This window comes from Nannobrachium achirus, assembly GCF_963921795.1.
Source record: "Nannobrachium achirus genome assembly, chromosome: 24".
In the NCBI taxonomy this organism is placed as follows: domain Eukaryota; kingdom Metazoa; phylum Chordata; class Actinopteri; order Myctophiformes; family Myctophidae; genus Nannobrachium; species Nannobrachium achirus.
In genome coordinates this window covers 17,520,205-17,540,537 of record NC_137831.1, presented here as the reverse complement: position 1 = coordinate 17,540,537, position 20,333 = coordinate 17,520,205, and the positions used below count along the sequence as shown (strand labels likewise).

Genomic DNA, 20,333 nt, shown 5'->3' with positions numbered 1-20,333 from the left:
CATTGTCTCGTGTTCTTTTGAGCCGTGCACCGAAAAGACTTTATCTAAATTGGAGTGCTGCAGGCTTTCTGCTCTGTTGCAGGCAGCTTCCTCAACATATAAATGGACAAAGTGGTTGTGATGCTATGTTAATTACTAGTCCCACTGGAATGCAGAAGTGCTGTTCTCACTGGTGGAGACCTGTGCTCCGAGGGGTGCTTTTTCTAGCTTCATTATCTTCCCAATCTGGGAACCCATCGTCAAAAACGAAAGAAAAGGAAGAAAAATAATTGTTTTGTTGAGCTCGGAATCTGTTCTTGAGATTATTATCTTCCTAATGTATGTACTGTGTTTATACATAATTCTGTGTATTATGCTGTCTCTTGATAAAATGGGGTAAGAGATGGGGCATACATACTGTATACATACTGTATGTCTTTTAAGGTCATGGCAATCTCCCCCTCCCCCCATATTAAGTCTTCCAAGCTGCAGTGATCTGAATTAGCTTTTCATCTGTTTTTTTATTTTTTTATTTTCTTTTACAGCCTGTGGTAAAAAAAAAAATACTATATGTACATATCGTCACTGTCGGGCAGAAACCCTGTAGCTCCAAGTTTCAAATGTGTACGTTTTCACGTAAAGTAAAGCTCTGCTTCATCATGCCAGACTGTTGCACAAAACTAGTGAAAATAGCAGATCTACAAGCGCCATGCGAGGCGTTGTGTGGTTGTAGATCGGCTATTTTCACAATTTAAAAATGTTTTTTAATGATGAATACAAAACAAACGGTTTTGGACATACAAGGTTTCCACCCGACAACAACAAGGATATACAGTAAATTAGCCTTTGACCTTTTAGAGGCATGCTCATTAGGAGCAGCTGTTCTTACTGTATGTACAGCACCGTCGGCCTGAGGCAGCAGCAGCAATGCACACAAAACAAATACCGTATTGGCCCGAATACCTGACAACATTTTATTCTAGAAAACATATCCTCAAAATATGGGGTCGTATTATAATCGAGGACTAGACATCAAAGGGGGCTTGAGCCCCTGCCCTTTTATCTGTCTGTAAAAAGTGCCCTCTCTCCAGACCATGAAAGTAGAGTAGTGTAGAAATCAAGCATCGGAAATAGCCGACCTCCAAGCTCACAACACGCTTGGAGGTCTGCTATTTTCGAGATTTTCACCAAAAGGCCCTTTTAGAAATTTCAGCCCCTGCTTCTCTAACATTCTCTGCACGTCCCCGTATACATTTTTAACGTTCATGTTCTCTGTTTTGCCCCGCCTCCCTGCAGATTCTGTGGTGGTGTACAGGAACCGTGATGGCGACGTCATCAAGTTCGACTTCGTGTCCAACAGGTCGGAGGTCATTCTGAGCAACAGCACGTTCGTAAGAGGATATGCTTTTATAAAATATATATTTTTGGGGGTTTTCTGCCTTTGTTTTTTTATAGTGGGAAGTGGAGATGGACAGGAAACGGGGAGAGAGAGATGGGGAGAGACATGCAATAAACCTGCAATGCACTGTTAGGCTACTTTAGAGCCAGAGGATTGCTTTTAGACACGTCCTCTCCTCTCTGTTTTGTTTGGTGCTCTGGGGCGCAAAGGCTGCACTTTGTAAATGAGTCCTTTTTGGGGGCAATTTAAAGCAATTTCAGCCAAGAGGCTATAGATTTCGCATCCTCCCCTGAATTTGTATGCAAAACGAGAAGACTTTGAAACTGAATGAGTAGACTTTTATTTCTATAAGTTACCATCTCTAAAGTAGTGGTTTTATGCTGCAGAAGGGCATAGCAGTGGTGGCCATGTTCTGGTTCCATCATTTCAGACCCCATTATTTTTTTCCCCATAGAGCAGAGGTCTTCAACATGGGGTCCGGGACCCCTAGGGGGTCCTCAGAGTTACTAATGTTTTTAACATTAATCATTTGATCACCTCTATATTTTTAGTGGAACATTAGCCAAAAAATAGCCGATATACAAGCTCACAATGCCTCGCAGCAGAGGATTGGTGTAAAGGGAAAAGAAAAGCAGACTAGAAGGTATTGACAGTTCAAGTGGTTAAATGTACAGTATGACAATACACATTAATCCAACCTACACTGACGATACTGTGCTGTCAAACATGTCTAAGCTGTATAAGAAATCGATGAATATCTGCTACACAATCTTATGCGATATGTAGTGGGGGTCCCTGCTTCATCTCTCTCTCAACTAAGGGGTCCTTGGCCTGAAAACCCCCTGGCATAGAGATTTCCAAAAGAATATTTTAAGGCTAGAATCCAGTCATCCAGGATTTTATGAATGATGACTATAAAACATTTGATTCTACCAGGATTCAGAGTGTTTTTCACCAACCTTTGAAAAATCATCCTGCGTCCGAGCTTGTGTATTTTTTTTTCTTCTTCTTTTAATTCCTAAAAAATATTATTTTTTTGTTGTTGTTGTTGCGGTTACGTGTCAGGTGACGTCCAGGGGAATGGGAAAATAATTGGTGACCCATAGGCTATAGCGAACAGCGCCATCCAGCGCCAACACGTAACTCGTCAAACTCATTCTGTGGCAGGCAATGATTTAAATATAGCACATCGTATCTATTTTATTTTTATGGTAAAAATGAATGGGGTCTGGAGCGATGGAAAGGAATCATATTTCTAACTGGGGACCCCCTCCCACCCTGACGAGCACTAGAGTTGACAATTTGGCCAATGTTTAATTTGTCCTTTTAGAGGTATTAAAAAGTCTTTAAACTTTCACCTTAGAAATGTGCAGATGCCCTCTATACACTTAAACCTTATGTTGGTTTGTTTACTTAAGTGAGAAAACAATGTGTAACGCTGCCTCGGTGCTGAAGCCCTTAGTAGACAGCGCCTGAGTTCTGACTTAACATAAACATCAGACTTTGAACTTATAGTATTGATCATATGTGACTGATATCTTTACCCCAGAAAGTATCACCTATTTAAAGAACAACAAAGTGGTATATAAAACAAATGAATATTTATTCACCATAAAGCACCTGAATAATGATGACCAAAAACAGTTCCCTTCACAAGGGTTAAACTTCAAAATAAAACCTTAACAGGTAGAAAACACAGGAAATGTTACACGGTCCTTAACTGTCTCTATAGACACCTCAGTGTCAACAATACCCAGAAGATTCTGAACCCAAAACCCCTGCTTGGCAAATAGTGCAGAAATATATATATCTGCCAAACAGCTATATTGGCAAACAGCACTTAAATGTGCAAAATACTGTAACAGGCAAAATCCTGTAGACCTCTGCAAACCACCTAATATTAAATGAAATAAAAGTCCTTAAACCCTTTTAACTACCTCTGTGTCAGAGTAGTATGAATTACCTTTTTAAATTAAACAGTAGAATATGAATTAAGCTACTACCTTTGTAAACACTTTTTTAAACCCTGTTTTAAATGTAAACCCAAAATGAAATGAGTAACCAATCAACAGTCCTACTGTAAACCTCCTATTCACTATAGGAGAGATATGATTATAAATTCAACACTCAAAGGTACCTTGTACAATAGTGGGCCCACTTATTACACAAAACAAACAAAAAGCCGGCAATAAGGGAATTAACCAAACAAGATAAAACGTTGCAGGCCTGTTTGACACCGATGTGCCGTTTTATGAATGGAGTGATGAAGCCTCTTCACTCACGTGAGCCGAAGTGCAAAGGGTTACTCACAGTCTCGACGATACAAAGTTCAGAGTTCAGTCTCTTTTACAGTTCCAAAGGAAAAGACGAATGGTCTCACCACGTCCCACGATGCCAGAGGAACACCCAGCTTTTCCGGTCGCAGGGTGCGCTATCTGGTTCTCTGAAGACAGTCTCTATCTTCCAAAACGAACGCACTGTTGTTGAATAGTTCACGTCACGTTAGCCACGTTAGCTTGAGGCTAAATACAGTGCAGCTGTTTACTACTGCACGAAACGTCTGCTTACTGTGGTAATGTCTCCCCAAACCGAACTCGTCTTGAATTCAGTCTTAAAGTAGTCTTCAGTGGTCAATACATATGCGTTAAACACTCAAAGATTTAAACACTTGGTTCATTCTTATAACGTGATGCTTTCGTTTTCATTCACGTCCTCTCCTCTCCCAGTCACACACCAAAACTCACTCCCAACTCTTAAACACAAACACATTTTCTTTTCATGTCCCGCCCCCCAACCAATCACATGCTTAGAAAATGAAGGACATTCATCCTGACCAATCAGAGTCAAGTAAAAGAGAAAACACAGTACACATCAAGTTAGGCTGATCTCTTAAAGTGAACCAGACCCTTTTAACCTGTGGGCTTATGAAATGGACTGCCTAATGTTGAGGTTTTTGAAAATAGGCACAAATAACGCTGGGCAATTTACCCAGGGGTTACACGCTCCCCCTTCTAAACGTCTGAATGTCCTCATCAGACTTTCCACAACAAAACAAATCGTTCAAACAGTTATATTTGGTCATGGAAGGGGAATATCGGGGACTCGGAAAAAGGCAGGGCATATGAAAAGGGAACTGTCTTGAGTTTCTGCTGATGGATATCTTCATCCCCCTGTGTACGACGACCACTGGCTGGTCTACAGAATGGCCAGGGGCATCGTAGGTTAGTCGAGTGACCGGCTTCACCTCCCTTTTGGGGCGTGGAAAACAAAGGTCTTCTGTAGCTCCATCAGATAATCTTTCGGTGGGGACGTCTGCCACGTCTTCCTCTTCAGATCCTGTGACCCGTACAGGGTCCTCTAGTTGTGGCACATCATCCATTTCCTCTTCTGCTGCAGCAAGTGGGCCAGCCTCACTGTCAGACTCATCTAGATCTTTGTCCTGGTTCTCCGGAACATTGTGCTGAGGGAAGGCTCGACTCAGCTGTCGCTCAAGGGGCTTTAGTGTATCTGAGACACTTTTGGGGAAATTAGGAACGCACCCAGAAGATTCATCTTCAGAGTCTGACGCTTCAGAGTTGTGTGCTTCCTCTTCCTCCTCTTCACCCTCTGGTGTGTCCGTTCTTGGGGCTGCTCGGGTAGCAGGCCGCAGAGGTACATTGGTCTCTCCGGGATCAAGCGGGAACCTGACCAGACATCCTATAGGAAGGAGATGGTCGCGGTGAAGCGTTTTCAAAATGCATCTCCCGCTCTCAGGCTTTAACCGGTACACTGGTATGTTAGGGAGCTTTTCAATGATAACATATGGGATTGAAAACCATCGATCACTCAGTTTATGCTTCCCTGTCAGTCCGGTGGCCCGAATGAGTACTCGGTCCCCTTTCTCTAGGACCTGGTTTTTCACACTGGCATCGTAACGCCTCTTATTCCTGTCGTGTGTTTGGTTAGCTGCCTCAACTGCCAGTTGATAAGCATGCTTCAATTCGGCCTTCATCTGGTCCACATACTGCAGGTATGTGGTTTCATCTTCGTCATCTGGTGATGTCCCAAAACAGACATCAACTGGAAGCCTTGCCTCACGGCCAAACATCAAATAATAGGGAGAATAACCCGTTGCGTCATTGCGGCTGCAGTTGTACGCATGTACCAGCAAGCTCACGTGCTGGCTCCACTTCTGTTTCTGTGCAGGGTCGAGGGTCCCGAGCATAGAAAGAAGCGTCCGGTTGAACCGCTCTGGTTGCGGGTCACCTTGTGGATGATAAGGGGACGTTCTTGACTTCTTTATGCCCAACATTCCTAGGAGCTCCTTGATAAGGCGGCTTTCAAAGTCCCGCCCCTGGTCGGAATGAATGCGGGCCGGCAAACCATAGTGTACGAAGAACTTCTCCACCAGGACCTTGGCCACGGTCGAGGCACGTTGATCCTTCGTGGTGAAGGCTTGAGCGTAACGAGTGAAATGGTCAGTAACCACCAAAACATTCGCAGTTCCTCTTGAATCCGGCTCAATGGATAGGAAGTCCATGCAAACCAAGTCCATAGGGCCACTGCTGGTAATTTGGTGCAAGGTTGCTGCTTTGTGAGGCAGTGTCTTACGAGCCACACATCTGCCACAAGTTTTTATGTACTGTACAATGTCTGCAGCCATCCTGGGCCAATAGAATCTGTCTTTAGCAAGAGCAGTTATCCTTTCAACTCCCAGATGACCTGCATCGTCATGCAGTGACTTTAGAACAGTGAGTCGGTAGTCACTCGGTAGGACAAGCTGCAGTGCATCCAGTCCAGCGGGTCTTATTATCTTTCGGTATAACAGTCCGTTCTTCACCACTAGTTTGGGTGCTTCCCGAGCCAGTAGCAAAGCATCTGGATGTGTACCTTTGGTGGTTGAAGGCCAGGTTCCATTTCTTAAACCCTGTTTGGCCACGCCTATGACGGGGTCTAGGTCCTGGGCTTTTCTTAGTTCGTCCTGGCTCAGGAGCTCCAGAGGACTTAGCGCTAGCCGGGCTGGAAAAGCGTAGGCTTCTGGAATGGCATCCGATGAAGCTCCAAGCTGGTCTATCATCCGGTGAGGATGTTTTGGAGAATGAGATATGCGTAACTGCCGACAAATGGCCTTGACACCAGCCAATGGTATGTGCTTCCAACCTTCTCCAGTGTCCATAGCATTCCTCGACAGCCAATCGGCATCCACATTGTCTCGCCCAGGCTTGTAGATAATGTCAAAATCATAGGTGGTTAGAGCTGCCAACCACCTGTGACCGGCAGCATTTAGCTTAGCTGATGACAAGACATATGTCACCGGGTTGTTGTCCGTCATTACGGTGAACCTTGCTCCATAAAGGTAGTCGTGAAATTTATCCACAACGGCCCACTTTAGGGAGAGAAACTCAAGTTGGTGGATAGGGTAGTTGCGTTCAGCTTGGCTTAGCTTCCTGCTGGCGAAAGCGACAGGTCTTAACCCCTCCGGATATTCTTGGTTCAATACAGCCCCCAGACCATCCAAGCTGGCGTCGATGTGGAGGATATAGGGTTTGTTGGGGTCTGCAAAGGCAAGTACCGGGGCATGGGTAAGGCTGTATATTATCTTTTGGAAAGCTTCAGAGCAGGCAGGTGTCCAACGCTGTCCAAAAGGCTCAGAGACTTTAAAGTATTCAGACTTTGTTTTAGATGATTTTCTTCCCCGCTGCACTGGCGGATAGCCTTTAGTCAATTCAGTTAGTGGGCGAACTATAGAGGAGTAGCCCTTTATGAACTTCCTGTAGTAGCCACAGAAACCCAGGAAGGACTGCAAGCTCTTAAGGCTGGTAGGCGGCTTCCACTGTGAAACAGCTGACACTTTGTCTGGGTCTGTGGCTATTCCGGCTGCCGACACTACGTGTCCCACATATTTGACTTCGGGTTGGCAAAATTGACATTTATCAATTGAAAGCTTGAGGCCATACTCTTCCAAGCGGTCAAGGACCTTTAACAGGCGCTCTTCGTGTTCCTCTAATGTTCTACCAAACACGATTATGTCGTCAAGGTAGACTAGACACTGCAGAAGGTTCATGTCCCCAACCGCCTTTTCCATGAGCCTCTGGAAAGTGGCTGGGGCTCCGGTTATGCCTTGGGGCATGCGCTCGAACTGGTAGAATCCGAGTGGACATATGAACGCCGTTTTCTCTTTATCTTCTTCTGACATGGCGATTTGATAGTATCCACTACGGAGGTCCAGCACTGAGAACCACTGGCAACCTGTGAGAGAGGCTAAGGCGTCGTCAATTCGAGGTAGAGTATATTGATCAGGTATGGTACGAGAATTGAGAGTGCGATAATCAATGCACATTCGGATCTTGCCACTTTTCTTTCGGGCTATTACTATGGGGGAGGCGTATGGGCTGCGCGACTCTTTGATGATGCCAGCGGCAAGGAGCTCCTGCAGGTGGCGGCGAACGTCGTCGATTTCGGCGGGTGCCAGGCGGCGGACTCGCTCTCTGAAAGGACGAGAGTCACTAAGCCGGATGTTGTGCTCAACCCCTTTTGCCAACCCGACGTCCCACTCCTCCAGTGAGAAAACCCCAGATTTTTGGGACAGCTTGTCCGCCAACCTCTCTTTCCACGTTGCAGGAATAGGTGAACTACCGAAGTCGAAAAGTGTGGGGTCAATGGGGTTTGCATGGGTTTGATCTAGTTTGACTTCTGTGGCTATGTCAGCTTTGTGAACATGTGCAATGACTGTTCCCTTTGGAATGGCCTTTGACTTCAGGGACTCATTCCTCAGTACCACTGAGAAACGGTTCAAATCCATTTCACAGGGGAGCAAGACACATGGGGGCATTAACACTCCAGCTGGGAGTGTACCGGTAGATGGGGTCTCAATCAGGAGAACATTGTCACAAAGTGACACTTTAGTAGTCACTTTACAAATAGCCTTGCGTTCAGCTCCAGGGGGAATAGTTAGTGGACCCGGTCCTGCCCACTTTATTACAGCCACTGGGTCATCGGCTGAAGTCAAATCAGGTGCTCGTGCACTCACTCGCCACGTTTGTGCAGTACCCCCTCTGGCGGCAGCATGCATGACTTTAGGCTCATGTTTGTATGACCTGGCATTGGTTCCAATAATGACAGGGACCTGTTCAGGACCATTGGCTTCGGGGCACACCAATGCCAACACTAGTTTTGGGGCACTCGGGACCTCATCATCAGGAAAAAACACCTCCACTGTCACAAACCCTTTGTATGGGTAACTTGACTCGCTCAAGCCCCACAGGCCCAAGTTGGAGATCGGAATAATGGGAACATGTGACAGGTGTTGTGCATACCAGCCCTCAAAGATTATAGAGACGTTGGAGCCACTGTCCATCAGAGCAGTGCACTGATGTCCCTCAATCTGCACTGTTCCAAATGAGGACTCGCCCACTAGACCAGGGGGAAAACTGACTGCCCCCTGAGCCTCAAGGTTGCTCTTTAGGGCAGATCCACTCCTCTCTTCTCCAGTTGTAGGGCCTTTCTGGTTTTGTTTGAGCTTATGCATTGACTGTAGCAGTTTCCTGATCACCTTTTGGGGGTTTTCGGGAGCACTACAGTTGGTGGCTATGTGACCATCATCTCCACATCGGTAGCAGAAAAACTCTCCTCTAGGCGATTTTGGTCCTTCCTTAGACGCAGGTCTGTCAAACCTGTAGTTCTTGCCTTTCCCTTCATTTGATGTAGCCATCGTGCTATTGGAGACAGTCAGGACACTCATTTGGCTCTGTAGGCTTGTTACTTGTCTTCTTAATGCTTCAACCTCCGACTCAGCTTGAGGCTCTGCCCTCCTGCTTTTCTGGCTTGTAGCAGGTTCTGGGCTTAGATTGGGGGACTCCTGTCCTCCCATGGTCAGCTGTAAAACTAGTGACTGAAGCTCTTTTATTTGACCTTTCAGGTCATCTACCTCAGATGGCTTAACTTTCGCATCGTCAGATGTACGGACCTGGCGTACCGTAGAATTCAAACTTCGACGAGCAGCATCATGGTCTTCCTCCCCACGAATCTCATTCAACAGCCGCATAAAGGTGGGAGGGTTGCTTTTCCGTTCCCTAAGCCGCAGCTTGAGGAGCATGATGTCTGATTCCACAGCGCCTCGGAGGAGCTGCTCCAGCCTTGAACGATCCCGCTGACGGCGATCTAGGCCACCTTTCTGTACAACTTTAGTGAGCTGGTTCTCCAACCTTCTCAGAAAATCTGAAAGTCTCTCTGCAGGCTTTTGCCTCATGGACCTAAAGCTGAAATAGAGGTCTTCACCGGTCTCCGAGGTTCCAAATGCGTCCTCTAACGCATCCAAATACTCTTCAGCTCCAGCTTCAGGGTCATTGTATCTCACTGCTTGAATAATCTCTAGGGCCGGGCCTTTTAAGCACTCCACTATTCGTTTGCGCTTTTCTTTATCAGAGCAGTCGCATTCTTCTATCATCAGCTTGGCTTGCTCCAGCCAGTTATCATGAGACTCTTCGCCAGCTGGTGTGGGGACTACGCCCGAGTAGACCCGCAGGCGCCTGAATAGATTGTTATCTGGTGTAGGACGCATAGTTTTTACCAGCAAGTCTCCAACAGCTCGAATAATAGAGGCTGGTGTGTCCTCTTGCTGGGGTGCAGGTCCCTGAGGGAGTAGGGCTTGAACATCAGCAAAGGTCTTGCCTTCACTTTCCAGTAGTGTTTTTAGTTTGATTGTGAACTCATCAACTGGGGCTGGGCCAGTTGCTACTATTGTTACCTTCCAGGCAGCCCCACCATCTATGGGAATCAATTCAGGGGGAGCCGAGGCCGGGTCAACAATGCGGCGGCATTCGCATAGTATCACGTCACTGTCCAGTTGTGATATGAACTTATTGGCCCTTACTTTTACTTTTCCAAAAGCTTTTACAGTTTCAGCCGTGCTCTCAACATCAGCAGTGGTTGCCTCTTTTGGCACGCCACTTAAAGCTATGGAATGGGTTGGATCTATTCCAACTTCGTCACACCAAGCAACTAATTCTGTGATTAACTGTGGGTCTGGGGAGTGGGCCATTCTGAATTAAGGTGAGGACAGTTTTTACTATTGAACTTAGTTCTGGGGTACTGTTAAATGTAGTCACAAATAAATCAACTTAATCCCAGCAGTGCCTCCATTTTATGTAACGCTGCCTCGGTGCTGAAGCCCTTAGTAGACAGCGCCTGAGTTCTGACTTAACATAAACATCAGACTTTGAACTTATAGTATTGATCATATGTGACTGATATCTTTACCCCAGAAAGTATCACCTATTTAAAGAACAACAAAGTGGTATATAAAACAAATGAATATTTATTCACCATAAAGCACCTGAATAATGATGACCAAAAACAGTTCCCTTCACAAGGGTTAAACTTCAAAATAAAACCTTAACAGGTAGAAAACACAGGAAATGTTACACGGTCCTTAACTGTCTCTATAGACACCTCAGTGTCAACAATACCCAGAAGATTCTGAACCCAAAACCCCTGCTTGGCAAATAGTGCAGAAATATATATATCTGCCAAACAGCTATATTGGCAAACAGCACTTAAATGTGCAAAATACTGTAACAGGCAAAATCCTGTAGACCTCTGCAAACCACCTAATATTAAATGAAATAAAAGTCCTTAAACCCTTTTAACTACCTCTGTGTCAGAGTAGTATGAATTACCTTTTTAAATTAAACAGTAGAATATGAATTAAGCTACTACCTTTGTAAACACTTTTTTAAACCCTGTTTTAAATGTAAACCCAAAATGAAATGAGTAACCAATCAACAGTCCTACTGTAAACCTCCTATTCACTATAGGAGAGATATGATTATAAATTCAACACTCAAAGGTACCTTGTACAATAGTGGGCCCACTTATTACACAAAACAAACAAAAAGCCGGCAATAAGGGAATTAACCAAACAAGATAAAACGTTGCAGGCCTGTTTGACACCGATGTGCCGTTTTATGAATGGAGTGATGAAGCCTCTTCACTCACGTGAGCCGAAGTGCAAAGGGTTACTCACAGTCTCGACGATACAAAGTTCAGAGTTCAGTCTCTTTTACAGTTCCAAAGGAAAAGACGAATGGTCTCACCACGTCCCACGATGCCAGAGGAACACCCAGCTTTTCCGGTCGCAGGGTGCGCTATCTGGTTCTCTGAAGACAGTCTCTATCTTCCAAAACGAACGCACTGTTGTTGAATAGTTCACGTCACGTTAGCCACGTTAGCTTGAGGCTAAATACAGTGCAGCTGTTTACTACTGCACGAAACGTCTGCTTACTGTGGTAATGTCTCCCCAAACCGAACTCGTCTTGAATTCAGTCTTAAAGTAGTCTTCAGTGGTCAATACATATGCGTTAAACACTCAAAGATTTAAACACTTGGTTCATTCTTATAACGTGATGCTTTCGTTTTCATTCACGTCCTCTCCTCTCCCAGTCACACACCAAAACTCACTCCCAACTCTTAAACACAAACACATTTTCTTTTCATGTCCCGCCCCCCAACCAATCACATGCTTAGAAAATGAAGGACATTCATCCTGACCAATCAGAGTCAAGTAAAAGAGAAAACACAGTACACATCAAGTTAGGCTGATCTCTTAAAGTGAACCAGACCCTTTTAACCTGTGGGCTTATGAAATGGACTGCCTAATGTTGAGGTTTTTGAAAATAGGCACAAATAACGCTGGGCAATTTACCCAGGGGTTACAAATGTTTCACAATTTACAATTTAGGCATTTAGCAGACGCTTTTAATCCAAAGTGACTTATAAACAGGTAATAAATCAATATAATAAGCAAGCTAATATGTCAGTACATCAACAACAATACAACAAATGCATAGGAATATCAATCTAGAAAAACTATCATTTCACATCAAGTTAATCATCCGGGGAACCCCCCAAAGTAATTTGGGGACCCCCCCTGGCCTGGGGGCCCCCACCCATAGGTTGAGAACCACTGCCCTAATAAGACTGTGCCGCTTTAATTGCTTAAAATGCAATAATGTCATCTTCGCTGTCTCTTTAAAAGAAAGTATGGGCAGTCTTGGTCCGATGTTTGGTGGTGCCCGGTCATGTTTAAAACCCTTCTGAGATTCTTCAGGTTGACCACTCCACAGCAGTGCTGTCAAAGCAGCATGTGATGCAATGAGTTGAAACCCCTCCAGTCAGGGGTGTCGCACACAATTCTGGGCCCTGGGTACTTTAACTATTGAAAAATTGCAGATATAAAAGCTCACAGACTTGCACACATCTTGAAAATGTGTGTAAGTCTTTGAAAAACCTATGTTTCTATGTCAGTGGTGCTCAAACATTTTCATGTGAAGGACCCCCCAAAATTATGTATTTGGCCACGGACCCCCATCTCAAAATATTTAGCTCCAGGGACCCCCCAGAAGCAAAATTTGAGTTACAAACGTTTGCTTAAAAAGACATTATATTCAATGATTTGCACACATTTTCACGACTTTTCAAAAATAGCAGATATACAAGCTCGCAGCGCGGCACTTGGTGCCGCGCTGTGAGCTTGTATATCTGCTATTTTTCCAATAGCTAAAGTATCAAATAATTCCAGGCCCCTCCACCTTGGGCCCTTGTAACTCAGTCCCTCTCCCCCTTGTGACGCCCCTGCCTTCAGTAAAGATGTATAAAACATGCTGTAGTGTGGATGGAACCATGGAGTTTCTCTGTGCTTCTTTCATTATCTTATGTGTGCAACCAACCAGTGTCAATCCTTAACCCAGGGACGTGCTGGGCCCCTGATTCAGCCTGGGAAAAAGAGTTGGAGAGGCCCTCATTGCGTGCTATAGAGAGAGAGAGCTCTCTCTATAGCGCTGCAGCTACTCAAAGATTTGTGACAAGCCAGTGGGCCAATTACATGAGTCATATTTCGTCGTTGTCGGGTGGAAACCTTGTAGGTCCAAAACCGTTTGTTTTGTATTTATCATTTTAAAAATTATTTAAACTAGTGAAAACAGCCGATCTACAAGCACACAACGCCTCGCGGTGGGAGGCGTTGTGTGCTTGTAGATCTGCTGTTTTCACTACTTTTGTGCGACAGCCTTGTATGATGAAGCAGGGTTTGCTTTGCGAAAAAAATTACAAATTTGAAACTTGGAGATACAAGGTTTCTGCTCGACATTTTTTTCCTAATGGCCGGCCTGGACCGGCCGGGAATGAACCGGCTGTTCGGGAGTTGTCCCACTTTTCCCAATGGCCAGCACGTCCCTGCCTTAACCACACTGGTCCCCGACTGCGTCTTTATATTTGGCCCAGATAATTGAACGCGCAAAGCAGACGTGTCCAAAGGCCTCAGCTCCTCATTAAATCCTCTTATGCAACGGTATGAGAAAAGAAGGCTCGGGTCGGGAGAGTTAATCACAGAATTCATGCTCAATAAGAAAGGGTAAAAGAAGGACAAATCTATATACACTACGGCACTATTTTTGAGTGGTGCCAGCCACTCCAACAACTGACCACGTGTGTATGTCTGTCCATAATGTATGTACGACTTAGCTTCAACTGGGCACTGTTGAGCATCCTACTAAGGCACTGCTCAATTCCACTGGGTGGGATTTTTTTTTAAATTAATAAGATGTATGCTAGAGTATGTTAATACATTATTATAACAATAACACAATTGGGATGACACAAATTTTATGATGGTCAAGATTCAATTTATCTCCTTGAGCAAGCAGGCAGGCTCTATTACAGGGCTACTCAACTTAAGATGGCTCAGGGACCACTCAGCAAAATACAAAAAGTCAAAGGGCTGCAAGCTAACAATGACGGTCCTATTTTGTACGTTTAGACACGTGATTTTGTAACACATTTCCATCTAAGGCCAAACCTCATTGAACAAAAAGATCAATGAAATTACGAAGTTTCTTCTTTTGGAACAAACAAATGAGCAAAAAAATGTATGGTATAAAACAAGACAAAAAATTGTTTCCTATTCTTTTTGGAGACACAGAAATTATTTGTCCACACTGAAAGTAGACAAAATATATGACCATGACGGGCCGCATAGCCATGCTGCAGGGGCCGCATGCGGCCCACAGGCCGCAGGTTGATTAGCGCTGCTCTATTAGCTCAGAGTGAGAGGTCAAGTTTATTAAGTATTGACGGTTCAGGTGGTTACATATCTGATAACACAAATTGACATGAATCCAAAATACACTGATGATCGTGCTGTCAAACAACGAACATATATGGAATCTGGGGGTCCCTGCTTCATCTCTCTCTCTCAGCTAAGGGGTCCTTGGCCTGAAAACGTTGAAGACCCCTGCGTTAAAATATGGAGATAATAAGAGGTTCCTGCCCAACAGCAACGGTATCAACTGCCTAACTTACCTTGTGTTCTGTCTTTAGGTGGCGTTCAAAGTGGCCAAATACTCCCTGTCTCCGGACCTGGAGTACGCACTCTTCGCCTATGACGTGAAGCAGGTACTGTAGGTTTGCAATTTAAACAAACTCTGCTTTATTATCTCCGCCAGGCATGGCTGAGACCGTTTTGCTCCCTGTCTGTCTGTCCGTGTGTCCGTCTGTCTGTGTGTCTGTCCGTCTGTGAACAACAGCTAATCTCTGGCACCGTTGGCACGATGGTAGCTAAACTCTGCACACACACTCCCTGGGTGCCACTGCCAGAGCAGAACCTCTGTCCCAAATCTTTCACATGGGCCTGTTAATACGCCACCAGGAGGGCGATTTGTGACACATTTTTACTCATACAGAATGTGTCCAATCGGTACACAACACAGTATTTCATTAAACAAAACTGGTCTTTCAGATTTTTCATATTCCATCCTGATTGGCTAAGATTGGCTTCCAAGGTTTGCAGGAGTTCTCCGTTTTGAACAAAATGCCTCAAATCATGAACACAGTGTGCGATTTCCGTGACATTTTGCACACACATTCCCACTAGATCGAGGAAGACATTTTTCAAATCAGCCTTGCGCTACAACAGGCTGATTTGTGTTTTACCTACTGTATAACTCCAACGATTCACCACATTTCAGTTTCAAACACTAGTGTTGTAGGACTCGAGTCCTAATTTTCATTGACTCGGTCTCATCTCGGTCTCGCCCATGATTTTACTCAGTCTCGACTCTGTCCTCTTCCCCCACCAAGTCCACTCGAGTCAAGAGTCAAGACAATGCAATGAAACTAGAAATACTGTTCCTACGAAACAGTGTGGGCTCGCTGCTCCCTCATTGGCTAAAGGCCCTGCCTTTGTACTGCCAATGTTTTGAGGGGAATAACCTGAGTATATAAAGATTCGGGAGAACATACTGTACACTTTCAGCGTAGTGGAGAATAAACCTGGTCTATAAAGATTTGATAGAACATACTCAACTGGTCTCGCCTTTCAGCGAGCCCAGAGATTTCATGTGGGTGTTGTTGTTATTTCTATCAGGTCGCACTTGGTAGTGATGTCACCAAAAATGCTGCTCCTCATTGGCTAAAGGCTCTGCCTTTGTACTGTCGGTGATTTTTTTTTGAGGAGGATAATCTTGACCTTTTAAAGTTTTGGTATAACATACTGGTCTCGTCTATCAGACAAGCCCACAATAAACAAGGTAATACATCAATACAATAAGCAAGGTTATCAAATGCATAGAAATATCAATCTAGACAAAAATAACGTAAGTAGACTGAGCACCTAATCAATATAAAAAAAACTGAAAAACGCTATCTAGTTTTCATTATGGGCCTAGGCGGATTCTGAAGAGGTGAGTCTTCAGGCCACGGCGGATGCTACAGGGAGTGATGTTCTGTAGATGTTGCTGATCAGCCTCCTGCTGTATTCGACGTGGTCCACTGGTTGGATCTCCATCACTGTGGTCTTCACACGATTCTCATCATTGTACGTCTCCAGCTTGACCCTGTTTTTAAAGACATGGGTGGTGAAGGATGCTTTGTGGAACACGCTGTCGAACGCAGTCTCATCCGTGTCTCTGAGACGTCCCAGTGACTCTGCCTTGTGACCCAGCAGCACCTCAGCGGTGTCCTGGAAGCATGTCACCCATTGGTTATCCGTGGAGTCTGCTATACTGACGGCCAGTAAAAGTCTGTGTTTGAAGTTGGGAGACTCTTGGTTGCATTTGACACAGCGGTATTTCCCATTCTTCAGGTCTACAACCTTCTTGTTGCAGTCTGCACGCGGACAAGCCTGGTACAGGCAGTTGTCCTTACGAATGTTGATCACCGTTGCCACACAGCTGTAGTAATCCGCCCATTCTCCCTGTCCCTGGGGTCCATTCTTCATGTCGCCCAGGGTTTTCCAGTTGACCGTGGCTACGCCCCTCTGTGAACTGGTTTGTGTCAGGGATTGGCTGCTTAAGGATTGGCCCTCCCTGTCGTACCATGCTCTAAGGCTAAAGGCCTCTGGTATATCTGGGTTGACCACGACCGTTGAACCGAACGACGCCGACAGAGATCGGCCTCCGAAATCTGACAGGCGAGCCGCTTTGATGGCTACTATGGGCTGAGCAGAGCCATCGAACCTCTCTGCCTGCTCGTCCCACAGGGTGACTCTCACCTCTCTGGCACTGGTGTCCATTAGGCTGAGTTCTCTCTTGGAGACGTCTCTGCCCTCTCTTTTAGTCGTGATCCGAGACACCTCCTCAGCACTCGTGCACACTCCGATCACATCAATATAGGTGTCCGGGTCCCTGTTCTCTAGCTCACCAATGGGTACGAAGTCAAACTGCAGTGTGGGGATGTCTGGGCTGTCGTCACAGGCCACGATGGTGGTGTCTTTGTTCAGTGTCATCTCGTAGTTGTTCTTCCCTGTGTAGTACCGCTTGTCGGCCGTCTTTATTGTTGCCTTGGAGATGAGGTAAACGTTGCCCTGCTCCACTGAAGAGGAGAACGTGTCCACCTCTTTGTTGAAGGCTGTGACCCGGATCTCCCCGCTTTCATCCACAAGGTCAAAAGAGAAGAGCTTGCCCTCTCCTCGGGGGTTGTTGTATGGACGGACCTTGCTCTTATTAGTCACACGAGCTCGCACAGTCCACCTGGTTTGGTAGGGGCTGAGACAGTCAATAGGAATTGCGGGGGTACGATGAGGGATCTTCGCGGGTGATGCAGACGTAAAGCTGTTTGCAGGACGTGCAGCAGGTGTAAGAGATGAAGACATGTGGGTGCCTAGAGAGCGCTTCTGAGGAGGTCCAAGCACACTGTGCTCTCCTGAGTATGTGCTTGGACCACGCTTCTGGGCAGAGGGAAAGAATGAGCTGATGCTTGGACTGGGCTTCTGGGGAGAGAAAGAGGTGCTTGGAACGGGCTTCTGGGGAGAGAAAGAGGTGCTTGGAACGGGCTCCTTGGGAGATTTAGTCGTGCCATAGCCTGTATATGGACTGGGATTTCCAATCTTGTCTCCGATTTCCTCAGCCGACTTCACTACCTCCATTTCCAATATATGCACCGCAGTTCTTCCATCTGGCAGTGGACTGGTGGTGTACTTATTCAACCGGCACACACAGTGATCAGCCATCAGCTCAGTCAGATGGTTCAACTGGGGCGCTAGCCTGAATATGCTGTAATAATGTACGCCATCACTCATCGCCATCAACCAGAACCCAGGTCGGCCAGCAGGCCGGTCGGACCTGACTTTGAACTCTTTCTTCAACATTTGGAGCACCACCACTGGGCTCGTCTCCCGACCTTTCAGCAGGGCCTCAATGCCCCCCTCGGTTAATGTTGCAGACATGTTCTCACTTCTCAATACTTCATGAGACCAATAGCTAATGTTACGCCTATCTTATGTTTTTGTGTCTATTATGACTCTGCCCCGTGGATGGATGATTTAAAGGTCTTCACAAGGTCCAGCGTTTGAAGTGGTCTCCGTTTAAATACATGTTACGTTTGTGACGTAACATACTATATATATAGTATCTTATGTCACATGTTACGTTATGACACACATACAATATATGCGTGTCATCATCTATATCTATAAATTAGGGAAATCTACATCTGTGTGTGTGTCTGTGCTGATGTCATCCAATGGGGAAAACCCTTGGGAAAACACTGAGTGACATCATCAATCGGGCGACGACGTCATCATCACCACCATAAAAGCCAACAACATCATCACCAACCATAAAAGATCTCCATATGCTCGCCGGCGGCCGAGCATGAACACTTTGATGTTTGAACACATTGAAGCTGAACACATTGATGTTTGAATTGTGTTTTTCGGTGTAAGTATGTAGGAGTAGAAAGGTGCCAAAGTTTTGAGGAGAACTTGATATGTATGATAGATAAATAAATAAAGAAATAATGAGGATAACATACGTGTGCTCGCTTTCAGCGAGCCCACAATAATTGTATCCCCATATTATGAGGAGTTTATTTGCATTAACATTATTAAGAGAGCAAGCTGATGATTTTCATTGATGAACTACTAGATGATGTGTGTAAATGGTTTAGTAATAAAACCCATAGTTTTCAATGTATTTATTATTATTATTATTTTGTTTTAAACTGGTCTCGGTCTTGACTTGGCCTCGACCCTTGTGGGTTTCGGTCTCGACTCAGACCCCCCCCCCCCCCCCCCCCCCCACCCCCCCACCCCCTCCTGGACTTGGTCTTGACTTCAGGTGAACTCGACTACAACACTATCAAACACGATCACTCACAGTCACAACACAGTTCCCAGTTAGGTCCAAGCCCACAACAGAGTGTCTCTGTGTAACACTGTGACTTTAAGCTTGTGTGTGTCCTTGTGTATTGTTCTGTGCCTTTGTGTGTATGTGTGTGTGGGTGTGTGGGGGTGGCTTTCTACCTCGTCTGACAGTCAAGGTATTTTTTTCCCTCATTGATTTGGGTCTTTGTTTACATGCTGAAGAAGTCTCACCAGGCGTTAGAAATATAATAATAAATATTGCACCGGCTGGGGAGCGAAACAATCGCCCACAAAACAGGTTTTGAGCCGTCTTGTCTCCTTCAGTCGATATTTCTGTCAACTTCTTCAGTCTGTCAGATTTGAAATGTTTGCTTATTTTGTTGTTGTTTGGTGTACAAGAGAATTCGGGAGATTCAAAAAGCGGTGGTGTTCTAACCGTGTCAACCTGCACTGTTGAAGATGTAAATGAAGGATAACGATCGTTGTAAAGCTTTGTAGATCAACTATACTTGGTGAGTAGATTTGGTGTGGAGTATTGTTGTCTTTGACAGCACATTTTGATTTAGTTTTAGTCATAGTCTTTTGAATAAAATGACATTTAATTTTAGTCATAATTTAGTTACCTGAAACGTTTTAGCTTTAATCTAGTTTTAGTCGACTAAATATCATATGTTTTAGGCGACTAAATCTACAGTTGATTTTGTCAACTAAAATGTATTTTGGCAGGCCTTGATGGCATCGTAATGACTGATTTTACACTTGGTTGTGTGCTGAAAATAGCAGATCTACAAGCTCACAACGCGTCACGCTGCAACGCGTTGTGAGCTTGTAGATTGGCTATTTTCAGCACGCAACACCTGAGAGCAACCAAACATAAAACCACTAGTCCCTCCCTAATGTTTTAGTCTAGTTTTAATTTTGTTGACGAAATTGTCAATATATTTAGTCTTAGTTTTAGTCATCACAGCTTTTTTCGTCAGTGAAAAAACAACACTTGTGTGGAGGGAGAAAAAAGGCCCCTAGAGGCGGCAGTGGTTCTGGAGGTAGAGCGGCAGTTCGATCCCGGGCTACCCCGGAGTTGGTGTCCTTGAGCAAGACACTGAACCCCTAATTGCTCCCGATGAGCAGGTTGGTGCCTTGTTTGGTTTCCTCTGCCATCGTTGTATGAATCAGTGTTGATTATGACAGCAAATTTTGATTTAGTTTTAGTCATAGTCTTTTGAATACAATTAATTTAGTTTCAGTCATCTGAAATGTTTTACTTTTAGTCTAGTTTTAGTTGACTAAATACCATAAGATTTTATTAGACTAAATCTAAGGTTGATTTAGTCGACTAAAACG

At 45.0% G+C, this 20,333-nt stretch overlaps 2 protein-coding genes across 2 annotated transcripts in view; one reads left to right on the top strand and one right to left on the bottom strand.

The window, feature by feature from the left end:
- Positions 1 to 20,333, top strand: part of LOC308280112 (inactive dipeptidyl peptidase 10-like) — a gene marked incomplete at both ends in the record, with an annotated part of 105,280 nt that overhangs the window by 42,550 nt on the left and 42,397 nt on the right. Inside the window, 2 exons of the mRNA XM_080720375.1 lie at positions 1,276 to 1,370; positions 14,732 to 14,806. Of these exons, the coding sequence (XP_080576501.1) occupies positions 1,276 to 1,370; positions 14,732 to 14,806 (170 nt within the window). The remainder of the gene's footprint in view (positions 1 to 1,275; positions 1,371 to 14,731; positions 14,807 to 20,333) is intronic.
- Positions 16,101 to 18,074, bottom strand: LOC308309333 (replication protein A 70 kDa DNA-binding subunit-like; the record flags this gene model as incomplete). Its single annotated transcript, XM_080754884.1, has 1 exon — positions 16,101 to 18,074. One exon carries the CDS (start codon positions 18,072 to 18,074, stop codon positions 16,101 to 16,103), a length of 1,974 nt encoding a protein of 657 aa, XP_080611010.1.